The 17,563-nt window shown below is 39.9% G+C and overlaps 1 protein-coding gene across 1 annotated transcript in view; it reads left to right on the top strand.

The window, feature by feature from the left end:
• Positions 1–17,494, top strand: part of LOC124003605 (immunoglobulin-like and fibronectin type III domain-containing protein 1) — a 36,006-nt gene extending 18,512 nt beyond the window's left edge. Inside the window, 17 exon segments of the mRNA XM_046312005.1 lie at positions 1,322–1,502; positions 1,638–1,751; positions 2,921–3,089; positions 3,237–3,509; positions 10,707–10,831; positions 11,055–11,196; positions 11,308–11,601; positions 12,109–12,405; positions 12,502–12,681; positions 12,827–12,955; positions 13,053–13,135; positions 13,137–13,362; positions 13,508–13,593; positions 13,738–13,930; positions 14,040–14,336; positions 15,607–15,933; positions 16,099–17,494. Of these exon segments, the coding sequence (XP_046167961.1) occupies positions 1,322–1,502; positions 1,638–1,751; positions 2,921–3,089; positions 3,237–3,509; positions 10,707–10,831; positions 11,055–11,196; positions 11,308–11,601; positions 12,109–12,405; positions 12,502–12,681; positions 12,827–12,955; positions 13,053–13,135; positions 13,137–13,362; positions 13,508–13,593; positions 13,738–13,930; positions 14,040–14,336; positions 15,607–15,933; positions 16,099–16,103 (3,121 nt within the window). The 3' untranslated portion in view covers positions 16,104–17,494.
• The last annotated feature ends 69 nt before the right edge of the window (positions 17,495–17,563 follow it).

Here is a 17,563-nt window from a genome sequence, read left to right as displayed (position 1 = left end):
GAAATCCTCTAGATAGTAGAGGGGGAAAACAACTGGAGAAGCGGCCACAGACTGCAGGTCGCTTCGGGTAGGCGCAGGCCGTAGTCAACTGAGACACCTGCTCACACGCAGCGTCTGAAGAAGGCACAAAACACGACAGGACAGGGTGATACACAATCACGGCAAAAAAAACACGACAGGACAGGGCGAAACGCAATTACAGCATGGAATACAAAACAAGGAACCGATGGAACAGGAACGGATAACAAAGGAATAAATAGGGAGTCTAATCAGGGGAAAGGATCGGGAACAGGTGTGGGAAGGCTAAATGATGATTAGGGGAATAGGAACAGCTGGGAGCAGGAACGGAACGACAGAGAGAAGAGAGAGCGAGAGAGTGAAAGGGGGAGGGGGAGAGAGAGGGATAGAACCAAACAAGACCAGCAGAGGGAAACGAATAGCATGGGGAGCACAGGGACAAGACATGACAATGAATGACAAACATGACAGCTGCAGTGCAGCAGGTTGAGACCTTCAAGTTCCTTGGCGTCTACATCACCAACAAACTATCATGGTTCAAACACACTAAGACAGCCGTGAAGAGGGCACGACAAAGTCTATTCCCCCCTCAAGTGACTGAAAAAATTTGGCAATGGTCCTCAGCTCCTCAAAAGGTTCTACAGCTGCACCACCGAGAGCATGTGGTTGCATCACTGCCTGGCATGGCAACTGCTCCGCCTCCGACTGCAAGGCACTACAGAGAGTAGTGCGTACAGCCCAGTACATCACGGGGACCAAGCTTCCTGTCATCCAGGACCTCAATACCAGGTGGTGTCAGAGGAAGGCCCAAAAGATTGTCAAAGACTTCAGCCACTCTAGTCATGGACTGTTCTCTCTGCTACCGCACAGCAAGCAGTACCGGAGCACCAAGTCTAGGTCCAAAAGGCTTCATAACAGCTTCTACCACCAAGCCATAAGACTCCTGAACAGCTAATCAAAGGGCTACCCAGACCCCTCTTTTACGCTGCTGCTACTCTCCGTTTATTATCTATGCATAGTCACTTTTGTACTCTACCTACATGTACATATTACCTCAATTACCTCAACTAACATTGACTCTGTACCGGTACCCCCTGTATATAGCCTCGCTATTGTTATTTTACAGCTGCTGTTTAATTATTTGTTACTTTTATTATATATTTTTTACTTGTTTTTTTACTTGACACTTTTATTTCTCAACTTTTTAAAACATTGTAGGTTATGCACTTTTAATTAAGCATTTCACTGTACACCTGTTGTATTCGGCACATGTGACAAATAACATTTGATTTGATATGATCAGCAGGGGAGATGTCCATGAGCAAAAGCCACTCGAATCTGAAGAGAAAGTTTGGGAGATCCTGATGAGTGCCGACAAGAAAGATTATGAACAAATCTGTGCTGAGTACGGCATCACTAATTTTCGTGGGATGCTGACAAAACTGGCTGAAATGAAAAAGGAGAGAGAGGTTGAACAGGCACAGGTATAGTACTATGGAATATCTTTTTACTGGTGTTATTTTGAAGAAAACACCAATAAAGTAAACGGGGAAATGTGTCAGTTACCAAAGATCTTATGGTTTCTCAGTCATTGTACCTTTTATATTTGTCTGTTTCAGTTTATTGAACATATCAGTTCGCTCAAACACATCGAAGTCAATGCTGATGAAAATGCAACGTTTGAAATTGACATGGATCTTAAAGATGCCAGCAGCAGAATTTTCCTCTACAAGGTATGAAAGCTCATACCAAACTGTTCAAGCTCTCCTGTTTATTTCATTTAAATAAGTATTCAGACCCTTTATTTAGTACTTTTCTTGAAGCACCTTTAGCAGCAATTACAGCCTCTAGTATTCTTGGGTATTCTTGGGCTTCAGTCTCGCCACTCTACCATAAAGACGTGATTGGTGTTGACAAGATGGTTGTCCTTCTGGAAGTTTCTCCCCTCCACAGAGGAAGGGGAGCTCTGGAGCTCTGTCAGATTTACCATCGGATTCTTGGTCACCTCCCGGACCAAGACCTTTCTCCCCAGATTGCTCAGTTTGGCCGGGCAGCCAGCTCAAGGAAGAGTCTTGGTGATTCCAAACGTTTTCCATTTAAGAATGATGGAGGCCACTGTGTTTTGGGGGACTTTTATGCTGCAGAAATGTTTTGGTACCCTTCCCCAGATCTGTCCCTCGACACAATCATGTTCTGGGAACTCTACGGACATTTCCTTCGACCTCATGGCTTGGCTTATGCTCTGACATGCACTGTCAACTGTGGGACTTTATATAGACAGGTGTGTGCCCTTCCAAGTCATGTCCAATCAATTGAATTTACCACAGGTTGACGCCAATGAAGTTGTCGAAACATATCATGGATGATCAATGGAAACATGATGTACCTGAACTAAATTCATAGTCTCATAGCAAAGGGTCCGAATACTTATAAAATAAGTTTAAAAAAACTGTTTTTGTTTTGGCATTATGGGGTATTGTGTGCAGATTGATGAGAAAAATGTTTCATTTAATCCATTTTAGAATAAGGCTGTATGTAACGTAACAAAATGTGGAAAAAGGCAAGGGGTCTGAATACTTTCCGAATGACCTGTATCTACTTCCCCAGACTCAGATGAACTTTTGGATACTATTTTTATGTCTCTGTGTGCAGTTTAAAGAAAGTTGGCAACTAAATTTAGCGCAAATGCTAAGTAGAGTTAGCGCAGTGACAGGAAGTCTATGGGAACAGCTGTCGACTTCCAGTCACTGTGCTAACGCCAGTTAGCATTGGCTCACAAAACTACCTCCAACTTCCTTCATAATGGACGCAGAGATATAAAACTGGTATCAACAAGTTCATCTGACTCTCGGAAAGTACATTAAAAAATGATTAAAAAGTAAAAGATATATACACTCTGCAGGATGGTGTTATGGTTCCTTACACCCTTGAGATGGAAGAAGAAATGAAGCACCAACTGAAACGAGTTGGTAAAAAATTCATTTTCACGATCAAAAATCTAGACCCGGAAGATGCTGGTCTCTATTCAGTGGATGTAGAGGGAGTTAATATCTTCTCTACGGATTTCAAAAGTGAGTACAAATGCAAATCTCAGTCTAAATAGAGACTATAATTTTTTTTACAATAATATGATTATTACAAAATAGTTAATGACACTATGTGGAATTAAAGTTAAACAAGAGCAAAGTATTATTCCCAACTCTCTATCCATCTTTCAGTTCCACCTGTAAATTTTGCGGTCAAAATTCAGGAGGTGAAGGCAGAAGAAAGACAAGATGCCATCTTTCAGTGTGTCTTAACGGCACCTATGGCTGAGATTAATTGGATGGGCAAGAGTGCCCCGATAGAAAATGATGACAAATTTGAAATCACAGTGTCTGAAGACAAGCTCATCCACAAGTTGTTAGTGAAGGATTGTCAGCCTTTGGACGCTGGTATCTACGCAGCTGTGGCAGGTATCCATTCCTGCAATGCCTGGCTTGTGGTGGAAGGTGAGGTTATTCAATCTTCTCATGGAATGTTTTTGAACAATCTTTCAGCATATCAGTTGCATTCATAAACCATATAAATGAACGGTGAATCACACACACATCACTGGCTACCATTATATTAAATAACTCGCAAATTCTCTCATTTAGTTGACAAGAACCCTGCGAACAAAGGCAAGAAGATAGCTCGCAAAACAACCCAGGCTGGAGGAGGTGATTTGGATCTGGAGAAAATAGCAAAGGAGCAGGCGGAAAAACACAAGAAAGACATGGAAGAGAGGTTGGCGGAAGCAAAGATAAAGGCTGCCGAGAGAGCCATCACTGATGCAGCCACCCAGGCTGAGAAAGAGGCCGCTGATGCAGCCACCAAAGCCGCCAGAGAGGCAGCAAGGGCTGCGGAAGCTAAGGCTAAGGCTAAGGCAGAGAAAAAAGCTGCTAAATTAAAAGATGCTAAGGAGAAAGCAAAGGCAAAGAAGAAAGCCTCAGGAGGTGGGGCTGCAGGTGCAGGAGCTGCAGGTGCTGCAGGTGCTGGGGCTGCAGGTGTTGGATCTGCAGGTGGTGGGGCTGCAGGTGGTGGGGCTGCAGGTGGTGGAGCTGCAGGTGGTGGTGCTGCAGGTGGTGGGGCTGCAGGTGGTGGAGCTGCAGGGGCTGAGGGAGATGCTGGATCTGGATCGAATACGATGACATAGTAGTAAGCACAGATGAGTCTGATGAGGAAGATGGAGCCACAAAAACAAAGCGTGTGAGAAGCGGTCAACTTGTTCCAGACACGTTCATAGGTAAGAAACTATTTCTTCCACTGATAAGATTTTGAAGTAGTTTAAATGGAAGACATTGTGGCCAGTTTCCCGGACACAGATTTCGACAAATAAAACATTCAATGGAGATTCTCCATTAAGCATGATTTTTAGTTCTGGGAAACTGACCCATAGATTATATCTACTACACTAAGTATAGTTCACCCAGATGTCATATTTCTATGACTGGGATGACTGTCTCAAGGTCATTAACATCAGATTGTAATTGAAGTCACTGATTGACCATAGATGATTAATTTAGGTAAGGTAACCCCTAAAAGCACTACTTAAATGAATACTTCTGGATTTTGGATATTAGGAACTTTACGAATTTCACCTGAGAGATGAATTTGTGGATACCACGTTTCTGTCTCTGTGTCCAGTAGGAAGGAAGTTAGAGCCTATGCGAGCTTATGCGAGCCTTTCCCGAGTGGCGCAGCGGTGTAAGGCGCTGCATCTCAGTGCTACAGGGGCCACTACAGTCACCCTAGTTCAAATCCAGGCTGTATGAAAACTGGCTGTGATTGGGAGTCCCATAGAAAGGTGCATAATTGGCCCAGCGTTGTCCTGGTTTGCCCGGTGTAGGCTGTCATTGTAAAATAAGAATTTATTCTTAATTAACTGACTTTCTTAGTTAAATAAAGGTTAAATGTAAAAAAAAGAATAATGTTAAAAAAATATCCATTGTGCTAGCGCTAGTTAGCAACTTCCTTCAAACTGCATGCAGAGACATAAAAATGGTATCCAAGAGTTTATCTGCGGAAGTAGATACAGGGCCTCATTGCCAAAATCCCAAAGTATCCCTTTAAGAAGTACCTACCATAAAAAAACACAAGTAAAGGACACACACCCCTGACAAGTCAACTAAGATAAAAACCATCTAAGATACTTGTTTTTGTGTGCATCCATTTTGAAATAGTTTTTTGTTATCGCTTTTTCTCCCTTCTGTTTTTGCATCCCATACTGTTATTGTAATCCCTCTTTCGTAATCATGCTATCACTATTTTTGTTACCTTAATTGTGTTTGCAATTGTATTTGTTATTATACTGCTTATAAAACATTAGAATACCTTATCAGCCAAGACAATAGCATCCACTTGCAGTAAGAAACTACATCCATGTATGTAACAACTGACATACAGTACCAGTCAGAAGTTTGAACACACCTATTCATTCAAGGGTTTTTCTTTAGTTTTACTATTTTCTACATTGTAGGATTATGCTGAGCATCAAAAAAGTTAAACAAATCGAAATATATTTTATATTTGAGATTCTTCAAAGTAGCCACCCTTTGCCTTGATGACAGCTTTGCACACTCTTGGCATTCTAACTGGGTATTCCTTGCCTGTGGCGGTCCTTATGAGCGCCAGTTTCATCATAGAGCTTCACCTGGAATGCTTTTCCAACAGTCTTGAAAGAATTCCCACATATGCTGTGCACTTGTTGGCTGCTTTTCCTTCACTCTGTGGTCCAACTCATCCCAAACCATCTCAATTGGGTTGTGGTCAGGTAATTGTGGAGGCCAGGTCATCCGATGCAGCCCTCCATCACTCTCCTTCTTGGTAAAATAGCGCTTACACAGCCTGTAGGTGTGTTGGGTCTTTGTCCTGTTGAAAAACAAATGATAGTCCCACTAAGCGCAAATCAGATGGGATGGCATATCACTGCAGAATGATGTGGTAGCCATGCTGGTTAAGTGTGCCTTGAATTCAAAATAAATCACAGACAGTGTCACCAGCAAAGCACCCCCAGACCATCAAACCTCCTCCTCCATGCTTCACGGTGGGAACCACACATGCGGAGATCATCCGTTCACCTACTCTGCGTCTCACAAAGACATGGCGGTTGTAATCAAAAATCGTACATTTTGACTAATCAGATTTCCACCGCAGATTTCCACCGCAACCATGCCCATTGCTTGTGTTTCTTGGTCCAAGCAGTCTCTTCTTTCTATTGGTGTCCTTTAGTAGTGGTTTCTTTGCAGCAATTTGACCATGAAGGCCTGATTCACGCATTCTCCTCTGAACAGTTGATGTTGAGATGTGTCTGTTGCTTGACTCTGTGAAGCATTTATTTGGGCGGCAATTTCTAAGGCTGGTAACTCTAATGAACTTATCATCTGCAGCAGAGGTAACTGGGTATTCCTTGCCTGTAGCGGTCCTCATGAGAGCCAGTTTCATCATAGAGCTTGATGGTTTTTGTGACTGTACTTTCAAAGTTCTTGAAATTGTCCAGATAAAGTTCAGTCAAAGTAATGATGGACTGTCGCTTCTCTTTACTTATTTCAGCTGTTCTTGCCATGATATGGACTTTTGCCAAATAGGGCTATCTTCTGTATACCACCCTTACCTTGTCACAACATAACTGATTGGTCAAATGCATTAAGAAGGAAATAAATTCCACAAACAAGGCACACCTGTTAATTGAAATGCATTCCAGGTGACTAACTCATAACGCAGGCTAAGAGAATTCCAAGAGTGTGCAAAGCTGTCATCAAGGCAAAGGGTTGCTACTTTGAAGAATCTCAAATATAAAATACATTTTATTTGTTTAACTCTTTTTTTGGTTGCTACATGATTCCATACGGTGTTATTTCACAGTTTTGATGTCTCCACTATTATTCCATAATGTAGAAATTAGTAAAAATAAAGAAAAACCCTTGAATGAGTAGGTGTGTCCAAACGTTTGACTAGTATTGTATATTATTGTCAAAGGATACGCAACATCTAATTATATGATTAGCTTGCACATTTTGCCATATTGTAGTTTAAATTATTATAAATCAACATCAGTATATGGAACATGGTCAGATTTGATCATATTAATGTGCTAGCAAACCAACTTCATTACAAATAAGTTTGCCTTTAAAGTAAATACAAAAATTCACAAGGTAAATACATACAATTGAAATTGTTTGACATCAACTTGAAATTGATGATCACCAATAGATGATGATGAGGAAGCCTCAAGTGAGCAATCTGGGAAACGTGGGAAACGCACAAGGCAAGGCCCACTGCTCAAGGAAGAGTTTGTTGGTAAGATGTTGTGAAGGTTGATGAACATGCATGGAAACAGGTTGGTTTAATATCAAAGTCATTTGTCGGAAATGACTTTGGCACGCCGGCCTGATAAATGAAGGAAGTCTTTGTTTACTCAAAGAAATCCGAAACCTAATATTTACACTGACATTTAGGATTAATATTAACCCTCAAATGTATGATGCGTTTGTTATTGAAGTTTATATACATTATATCAAGGGAGATAAAAAACAAAACCATTTTACGCCATAACTGTCAACCAAAATAGATCCCACACTCTATGACTTCATATGTAATCAGAAATAATTGACTAAATCTGTGGCACTGTAGTTAAACATAACATCTGCCACATTATGATGTACTAATTATCATAATTTGAAATACATTTTCATAAATTCATAGGCCTATTTGTTTACTTTAGAGTGGACTGTTCTAAACAATATATTGACAAACTTGATGAAGTGGTTTGAAAAATGCATACACATTGCAGGTCACCAACCATGTCAAAATAATGTCCAAACAAACAATTACTGTCCCTAGTAGGAGCATCCATCACTTTGTGTCTGAACCTCAGATAAATACTTAGTAGGGAAAGATTTCCAACCAAGTCGAGCTCGAGAACCTTTCTCTGGAAGTGCTGAGTTGGTGGTGTTATCTTTTTTCTTTTGATTATTAACTGCCTTCTTATTTTAACAAATAATAACAAGCACAGTTTAACATACCTCTTACTAATCTTTACGTAAAATGCAACATGTACATAATTACCGTTGACTCTTTGAAATACAAATATGACCTAATGTTTGTGTTTTATACGCCACGTGTGTGTGCTTCGATGTTTCATCTGTATGTTATTTGTGCGTTGTGTTGACCAGTTGTGAATGTTTGCTTTTGCAAAAGGGACTCTTTTTTTCAACCTTTATTTAACTAGGCAAGTCAGTTAAGAACAAATTGTTATTTTCAATGACGCCCAAGGAATAGTGGGTTAACTGCCTTGTTCAGGGGCAGAACGACAGGTTTTTACCTTGACAGCTCGGGGATTCGATCTTGCAACCTTTCGGTTACTTGTCCAATGCTCTAACCACTAGGCAAGGGGCTCTCTTTTCATTACATAGACTGGTGAAGGAATTCGCCAGGTTACTTATTCAAGTACAACAAAAATAAGTTATAGGTAAAAGGATATTGTCTTCATATTTCCTCAAAATGTTTTTTATTTTGAGGAAAATGTCAATTACATCCAGCTACTAACCAGAGTAGTTATGGATACGTAAGGTTTGTTAGTTTCTGGAACTGTATTGGATAAGGAATTGGAACCGAATTCTTCACCACCCCTTCTGTGTTAAAGTTATAGTTTTTGTGAATGTTGCTATTGTTGCTTTTGTTATCGTGGATGTGGTTGTCATTGCTGTTGTTCCTGTTACAATTGGGGTTATCTAAAATGCCTTACCCAACAATAGTCGACAAATAATCAATGAGTGATTGACAGTGATTATAATAATCATTACTAGGAAAGACAAATAGTAATGGCACAGCCAAAGATGCCAAAGTCCAAAAAAGAAAGGCAAAGAGCGGAGGTGGTGCTGGTGCTGCCGGGCAAGCAAGCGGTGGTGCGTCTGCCAACAATGGTGAGGCTGCAAGTGGCGATGAGGCTTCAAGTGCCGATGAGGCCAACGAGCCAGCAGAAGCTGCTAAGCGTGGCAAGCGCACAGGCCGCACAAGGCCTGGCCCAATTCTTCAGGAGACGGTCATTGGTAAGATCATGGATACTGCATTGACTACTGCATGGGAGGCACCCTTCAAGGATCAAAGTCATTTGATAAAACAAATGACTTTTCCGGTTTGAGGCTGGGCTTACAGAACGTGTGATCATTCAGAATAATGCTGGGTTTTAATCCTTACTTATTAGATCCCCGACCCTTTGGGATGATGGGGTTCTTGAATAAGGGTGGCTTTAACAATGATTAACAATCCATACTTCACATAGACATTGATTATCATACAGCACATTTACATTTATTCTAGATGTTTCATAATTGATAGAAACTTTTAAATTATATTAAACCATGTAGTTTACAAGTACTTTCTTGCAGGGCATATTAATGATGGATGACAAAATTGCATCCATGTCGCCGCCTTAGTGTTTGTGTGTGCTACAGTTTGTTTAAAAAGCATCTGTGTTCGTAGTTTGTTTGTCTTAACAAACATTCTTGCCTGTGTAACCTAGTACGGAAATAAATCCCCGAAATGTGGTCTCATTACTAAAACATAATCACGTTAGAAGATCACAGAAGACACAAACCATATTTCAAGAAGATAAAAATGAACATGAAACGTCAGCAACTCATGAAAATATATGAAGATTGAAGTGTGAATACATAAGAATGGAGTTGATGGTTTGGAAGGTGATGTGAACATATAAGAAGAAAATATTTCAATCATTATTTGAATATGTTGGTAACCCATTGTATAAAAGTGATATTGCCCTCGACTTCGTCTCAGGCCTAAGAGCACACGTACCAATATATCTTCCAAACACCGGCTTCTCGGACATTATCACTTAAATAAGAAGAGCTCAAGCTTTAGAAAGAGAAACAAAGATAAATGAAGACTTCTTGCTTTGGAAGACGCCTGGAAGATAAAACCTCATGTTTTAGAAAGTGACATGAAAACAACCTGCACCTCTGACACATAACCATTGTCATAGCCAAGAATGAATGGCTTCATTTTTTTCACACAGTACACTGAAGATGTGAATATCTCTTGTCAATTATCACCTTGACCAAAGAGCTATGGCAGTAAACAAGAATGAAGGCCAAGAGTGAAGAATAATACTCATGCCATACCCAGGCTAACAGAAAGAGAATATAACGGAAATTAAAAACACATCAACAAATTCCTGAATTAACAATATGGAAAAACTCAATCTTCAACATTTTGCTTAAACAATCAAAGTAGAAGTGACATTTTGCATTTCTTCAACTACATTTCTTCAACTACGCTGAAGTTCAACGTTGTCTGTTTTTAATCCATCACACCTCTTAAATCATTTATATTAAAACATCACAATTTACATTTGAACATGTATTTTATAGATAAACTGGCTTAATAAAATACATGTAATTGAATAAATGTAAACAGTAATGTATGATTCAGGATTCTGAGGACTCGGAGCTTAGGTAAGTCAGTACACTAAGATGACTGTATTGTGTGCCATGAATACATGCATGAACTGTATAACAAAGAAAGATTGCAACGAATTTAATTATTTTACTTAATATGAATTCCAACACTCACCCTGCAGGTAATTACATAAGGGTGAGCTGCAATTTAAGAACCACCACTAATTGTAAATCTGGTAAATCCTCCAGACCCTGGCGTTCACTTCAACCTTGGGCTTTCTGACGTCACCGCCATAGTGGGAGACCCAGCCGAACTTGTCTGTAAGCTGAGCAAGGAAAATGTCGATGGGGTATGGTACCTGAATGGAAAGGAGGTGAGCATCTACATTGCAGTATAATTTAGCCAATCACCACTTCAATACATATTATTATGCTGGCCATAGAAAAACACCAATACGTTATATTATTATTATATATTATTTGTATTAATATAGTTTAGTCCTTATATAGCGTTTTAGTGTTTGTGTTATGAGCTAATATTAGTTGTTTTAAGATTTAAGAGATATATCAGTCTAAATATTGTGTTTTCCTGTTCAGATTCAACCCGATGATGTTCTTACCATGTCTAAAGATGGATTCTTCCAATCCCTGAAAATCAGCAAAATCTCAGAGGACTATGCTGGAAAATACAAATTTGAGGCAGATGGGCGTAAAACAGAGGCCATGATTGTTGTTGAAGGTCTAAATCTATTTAACTTTTTTTATCTTGCATGTAATCTTAGCACTACATTCATTATATTTAATAACATTCTTAAATTCACTCATTATATTATTGTACCTTTCTTTGTAGATCCACCTAGATTCGACACAGAGGAATTGAAAAAGTTTACTGTCCCAATCATTACTAAAAAAGGTCAAAAAGCCACTTTCAAGATACCATTTGTGGGTCGGGAGCCAATGAAGATCCAATGGTACCATGACGGCGAGGAGCTATCAGAAGACACAAACATCAAGATAGAGCATGGAGAGGGTTATAGTCAACTAACTCTTAACAAGTTACAGCGCAAAGACACTGGAGAAATCAAGTTCAAACTCAAAAATGAGTTTGGAACTGTTGAGGCCTTTGCGAAGATCATTGTAACTGGTACATTTATTTTCTCTGGGTCCAAGCAATAACTTATCTTTGATTTGGTGTGAATACCTGATTGTTATAAGTCAGTTAGGCTAATTTTATTTTTCAAACTATGCAAGATAAAATCTAATAATAAATAAAATAGTTACAATATTTAAGTGATAAATTAAAGGGATAGTGCAAGATTTAGCCCTTTATCTCATTACCCAGAGTTAAAAGAGCTCATGGATACCATTTTTACTTCTCTGCATCCAGTAGGAATGAAGTAGGTGGTAGCATGTTAGCTGTTCCAGCAGACTTCCAGTCATTGCGTTAAAGCTAGTTCGCATTGGCTCGCAAAATCTAACTCTTAACTTCATACTGCATGCAGAGACATACACATGGTATCCATCAGTTCATCTGACTCTGGGTAAGTAGATAAATTGTCTCAATATTGCACTGTCCCCTTAAGTTCTGGAAGAAATTGTATGACGCTAAGAGAAATAGCACAGAGTAAAAGCTGCATCTGTTTCTTCACAGACAAGCCCACCCCTCCCTTGGGACCTCTGGAGATTATTGAAGCCTCTCAAAATGCCATTGAGGTGAAGTGGAGGTCCCCAAAGGATGATGGTGGCTGTAAGATACTAAACTACATCCTGGAACGTCAACAGATAGGCCGCAACACCTGGAAGAAGCTGGGTCCGATCGGTCCAGAGGCCCACTACAAGGACAGTGATGTGGACCATGGCAGGAGGTACTGTTACAAAATCAGGGCCGACACTGAGATGGGCAGCAGTGAGTTGATGGAGACAGAGGATGTCCAGGCTGGCACAAAAGGTGGGCGCATAGATATTTGAGGTCCATTTAGGGTGATTCAGGATACTATGTGTTATTTTGTAAATCTCAATCGCTAAACCATATTTCTGTACTTAGCATACGCTGGACCCCCTTCTGCACCCAAAGTGGTCAGTGCCTTCAAGGACTGTATCACTCTGACATGGAATCCCCCTTCCAACACTGGAGGAACCAACATTCTGGGATATAACATGGAGAAACGCAAGAAGGGAAGCAATCTTTGGAGCCCTGTCAATCCTGCAGATGATAAGATTAAAGGTTTCACCATTTCAACTTCTGTTTTAATGTATTGTTCTTTTCTTGTTCATCTCCAAATACCAGGAAACATGTTTTTCCATACATGAAGTATTAAAGTTTCACCCATAACTTGCGCTATTGTTTTGTATGTATGCTTGTGCCACAGAGAAGGAGTTTGGTGTGAAGGACGTGATAGAGGGTATGGAATACGAATTCCGTGTGGCAGCTATCAACAACTCCGGAGCTGGTGAATTTGGCACTCCGTCTGAGTTTGTGTTTGCCAGGGATCCAAAAAGTAGGTCATACTCAATGGTACTTTGTGTACGCAGATATTCTTTCAAATGAATCCATAGCTTTAAGAGACCTATTACTATGTCACTGTATAATTTCAGAGCCCCCCGGTAAAGTAATTGACCTGAAGGTGACAGACTCCACCTACACCACCTTGTCCCTGGGTTGGACTAAACCAAGGGAGAAAGCGGGGGGTTGAGGATGAAGCCAAGGGATTCTTCGTGGAGATTAGACCAGCAGAAAGTCCAGAGTGGGACCGCTGTAACAATAACCCCAGCACCATGACCTCCTTCACAGTGAAAGGCATGAAGTCAATGGCAATGTACTGGGTGAGAGTGATCGCCACCAATGACGGGGGAGAAGGGGAGCCGCAAGAGCTGGACAACTACATCCTGGCTATGCCTCCCCCTGGTAAGACCTTGAATTTCAAACATCCCTGTTGGCATCAACATATTGAGATGATCCAGTTTGATTGCAAGCACCCCCCCACCCCCCAACTTTGACTGTGTAGACACAAAAAATGTGAATGTTGTTCTTATGCTTCTGCATCATCCAGTCAGGCCTAGATTCACTGATCAAAAAGTCAAGAGTTTCATGGTGGTACAAGCAGGGAATTCTGCACGATTCAACATGAACTTTGAGGTACAGTGTAAATAGTCTTTTTTATTTCTATGTCTAAAAGAATATCCACTGTCACACAAATGGAGAGAACCCAAAAATAATTATTCACCAGTTGTATAAAATTGTTATGTAGATGTAGTGACTACATTCTGATTTTCTTCACAGGCCTCCCCTTGGCCAGATGTTACCTGGATGAAGGATGGCATGCCTGTGTCCAAACGGGTTACCATCAGTAATGCTGAAGGGGCATCCCAACTTTTGATTCCTTCTTCAGAGCGCTCAGATACAGGAATCTATACCATTATGGTCAAGAATATCGTTGGCCAGGAGACATTCAGCATTGAGATCAGAGTTACAGGTGAGATGCTGATAACATGGCTGACTGTGGTTCTGTTAATAACCAAGTTGAAAGCAGCTGAGGTCCAGTGTTAATCATTCTTCACATAATTATTTGTGGTCCGATGTAGACGAGCCCAAACCTCCAGGTCCTGTGGAGGTAGATGAGAACGTACCGGGCACAGTTACCATCTCCTGGTCACCATCTCCTGATGAGAAGAGGGATGACAGGCTGCACTACCTGGTGTCGAAACGTGACTCAAGCAAGAGAACGTGGCACACAGTGGCAGACCACATCTTTAACAACAAGTTCACAGCCTGTAACATCATGCCTGGCAGAGAGTACCAGTTTCGTGTCTATGCCAAGAATGACATGGGCTCTTCTCAACCTTCAGAATCACCAAAGTGGGAAATCACAGGCAAAAAAGGTTTGTAAAAGCTGTGGATTTTGGGCCAGTCTTTTTTAGTGTCCATGTGCTTTGAAATGCATCAGAGTGGTTTTACTGCTTAACATACAAAAAGGCTGGACATTTGTGGGGTCACTTGTTGGTAATCCAATACTCTACTCAGCAAACTGGGTGCAGTTTATCACACTGCCATCCGTTTTGTTACTAAAGCACCTTATACCACCCACCACTGCGACCTGTATGCTCTAGTCGGCTGGCCCTCGCTACATGTTTGACAAGTCATCTACAAGTCTATGCTAGGTAAAGCTCCGCCTTATCTCAGTTCACTGGTCACGATGGCAACACCCACCCGTAGCACGCGCTCCAGCAGGTGTATCTCACAGATCATCCCTAAAGCCAAAACCTAATTTGGCCGCCTTTCCTTCCAGTTCTCTGCTGCCTGCGACTGGAACGAATTGCAAAAATCTCTGAAGTTGGAGACTTTTATCTCCCTCACCAACTTTAAACATCTGCTATCTGAGCAGCTAACTGATCGCTGCAGCTGTACATAGTCCATCGGTATATAGCCCATCCAATTGACCTGGGCTACCCATCCAATTGACCTGGGCTACCTCATCCCCATACTGTTTTTATTTTATTTACCTTTCTGCTCTTTTGCACACCACACCACTACCTGCACATGTTCATCTGCTCATTTATCACTCCAGTGTTAATCTGCTAAATTGTAATAATTTACTCCTATGGCCTATTTATTGCCTACCTCCTCATACCTTTTGCACACAATATATATAGATTATCTTATTTTCTACTATGTTATTGACTTGTTTATTGTTTATTGTTTACTCCATGTGAAACTCTGTGTCGTTGTCTGTTCACACTGCTATGCTTTATCTTGGCCAGGTCGCAGTTGCAAATGAGAACTTGTTCTCAACTAGCCTACCTGGTTAAATAAAGGTGAAATAAAAAATAAAAATAAATTAAAATCCCAATAACTGAGAGCTTGGGCACTGACTGGTCCAGTCTCCCCGGCTTGTCATTTGGCCGTTAGATGAAGGGAAGTGTCCATTCATGGTTTGCTCCTCCCAGAAGTAATCTTTATTAATAACGCTTTTAACATTATTGTATAATGCTAAAGCTTTATTAAATATATGTTTTTTTGGTCAGCAACTGGTGAGCGGACATTTACACTTTCATCAGCTTTCATTTCTGTCCATGTGCCAAATTCGGATGTGTATAATAACTACTATAATCTTCAACAAGGTACGTGTTGTCTCTGTGTTTGTGTTTTCAGAAAGGTTTGTGCTGGACAGGCCAGAGACTAAGACCTGCAACCTAGAGCGTCCTCCCAAGTTCCTTGTCCCGTTGAAAATGCACACCGCACCACAAGGTTATGAGTGCTACATGAGCTGTGCTGTCAGAGGGGATCCAACACCCCATGTCACATGGTACCGTAATAATATCAGCCTCAACACCAACACCAACTACCTAATCTCCAACACCTGTGGGGTCTGCTCCATGCTTATACTGAGGGTTGGACCCAAGGACACTGGAGAGTACAAAATCATCGCAGAGAACAACCTGGGCAGGGCAGAGTGTTCCACTAAGCTCACTGTCTCAGGTATAAACACATTTTTTTGCTGTAATACATTGAAATGCAAATCTGAGAGATAAAACAAATTTCTTCTAGTTTTCTGAGAGCAAACAATGAATTTGAAATGGAAACCAATTAATTTAAAAACAGTTTGATTTATTTATAATCCCATTTTGTGTTCTTGTTTTTCAGATTAGATTGGCAATAAAAAGAAGACAATCATGTCCTTATTTTTTTTTCAAATAGCCTAAAGGAAAACTCCATCCAAAAAGGATTTGTTGGTATTTGTTTCATTAGCCCATTGTTGACATAGTCCCACATTATTTTGCTTATCAACAATCAGGTTTTCAAGATATTCAACTTTCAAAATACAGATATCATCCTCCATATGATTCATTTTGTATCATATGATGCTGCTTTTTGTATCTAATGATGCAACATGCATCATACAGGGTTGATTTCTGTATTTTGAATGTGACATATCTTGAAAATGTGATTGCTGACAACAAAAATAGTTTAGGACTATGTCAACAATGGACAAATGAAGCAAATACCAAAACATAGTTTTGGGGTGGAATTTTCCTTTCACAGAAGTCCTCTGTTGTTTTCCAGTTCTGTGTAGAAATTACATTGTGTATATTTTTAAGTTCAGCGTTCCCTGTTGTATCACATTTAACATTAGACTATTCTACATTCTGGGTGCTGCATATGTTTGAAGATCTCAGGTTGAGTACAATACAATGAATTAAGGCGAGACCATTATGTAACGTAACAACAGTGTTCAATAATCAAAAGCAGCCTAAAAGCAAGTCATGAATAGTGTGTTTGTGGGTTTTTTTCTTCTCAAAGTGCAATATTGGTATAGGAAAGATGATTGGAAATTGAAATGATGCATGTTGCTCTTGTTTTCAGTGGCTTTTGAGTAAATTTGATTTAGAAAATGAACAGTAAAAACAAGCAGAGAGAGATCAAGGTTTACTGGCGTAAACATTCAAATGAGAACTGCAAATACGTGGCTGTGTTTCATTAACTTCAAAGGTACTTACTAATTTGTGAAATGTGTTTTGCTGTGAAATGTGAAATGTGTAATGCTGAATTAGTGAAATGTGAAATGTGTAATGCTGAATTAGTGAAATGTGAAATGTGTAATGCTGAATTAGTGAAATGTGAAATGTGTAATGCTGAATTAGTGAAATGTGAAATATGTGTTTTGCTGTGAAATGTGAAATGTGTTTTGCTGAATTGCCCATTTTTTCTTTGAAAACTAGAATCAATATTTGTTGTCTATAGTGTTTGTTTTTGATTTCCTCTTTCATCTCCATTAGGCTATTTTTAATTATTAAACTAAATGTAAAATGTTTAATATAATAGAACTTAATCAATCTACTAGCTTCAACTAATCACAATGTAGAAGTAAAACATATAATGGATCTGAATGGCGTGTTGTAAAAGAGATATTTTTATGTTGGCTACGCTATGTACAAGAGCTTGGTGTAAATACATATTTCAGTCTCATATGATGTAGGAAGTTTGAATGCTAAATGTTTGAACAGGAGAGTCAATAAAAATCAGTGATTATTAGTTTAAATTGCGTACATTTTTGTGATGCTTTTTAGACATACAGGAATGCTTAAGTGATTTGTGACTACTTGTTTTG

The sequence above is a fragment of the Oncorhynchus gorbuscha genome, linkage group LG18 (genome assembly GCF_021184085.1).
Source record: "Oncorhynchus gorbuscha isolate QuinsamMale2020 ecotype Even-year linkage group LG18, OgorEven_v1.0, whole genome shotgun sequence".
NCBI classification, from domain to species: Eukaryota; Metazoa; Chordata; class Actinopteri; order Salmoniformes; family Salmonidae; genus Oncorhynchus; species Oncorhynchus gorbuscha.
This window is presented reverse-complemented; position numbering and strand designations above follow the sequence as displayed.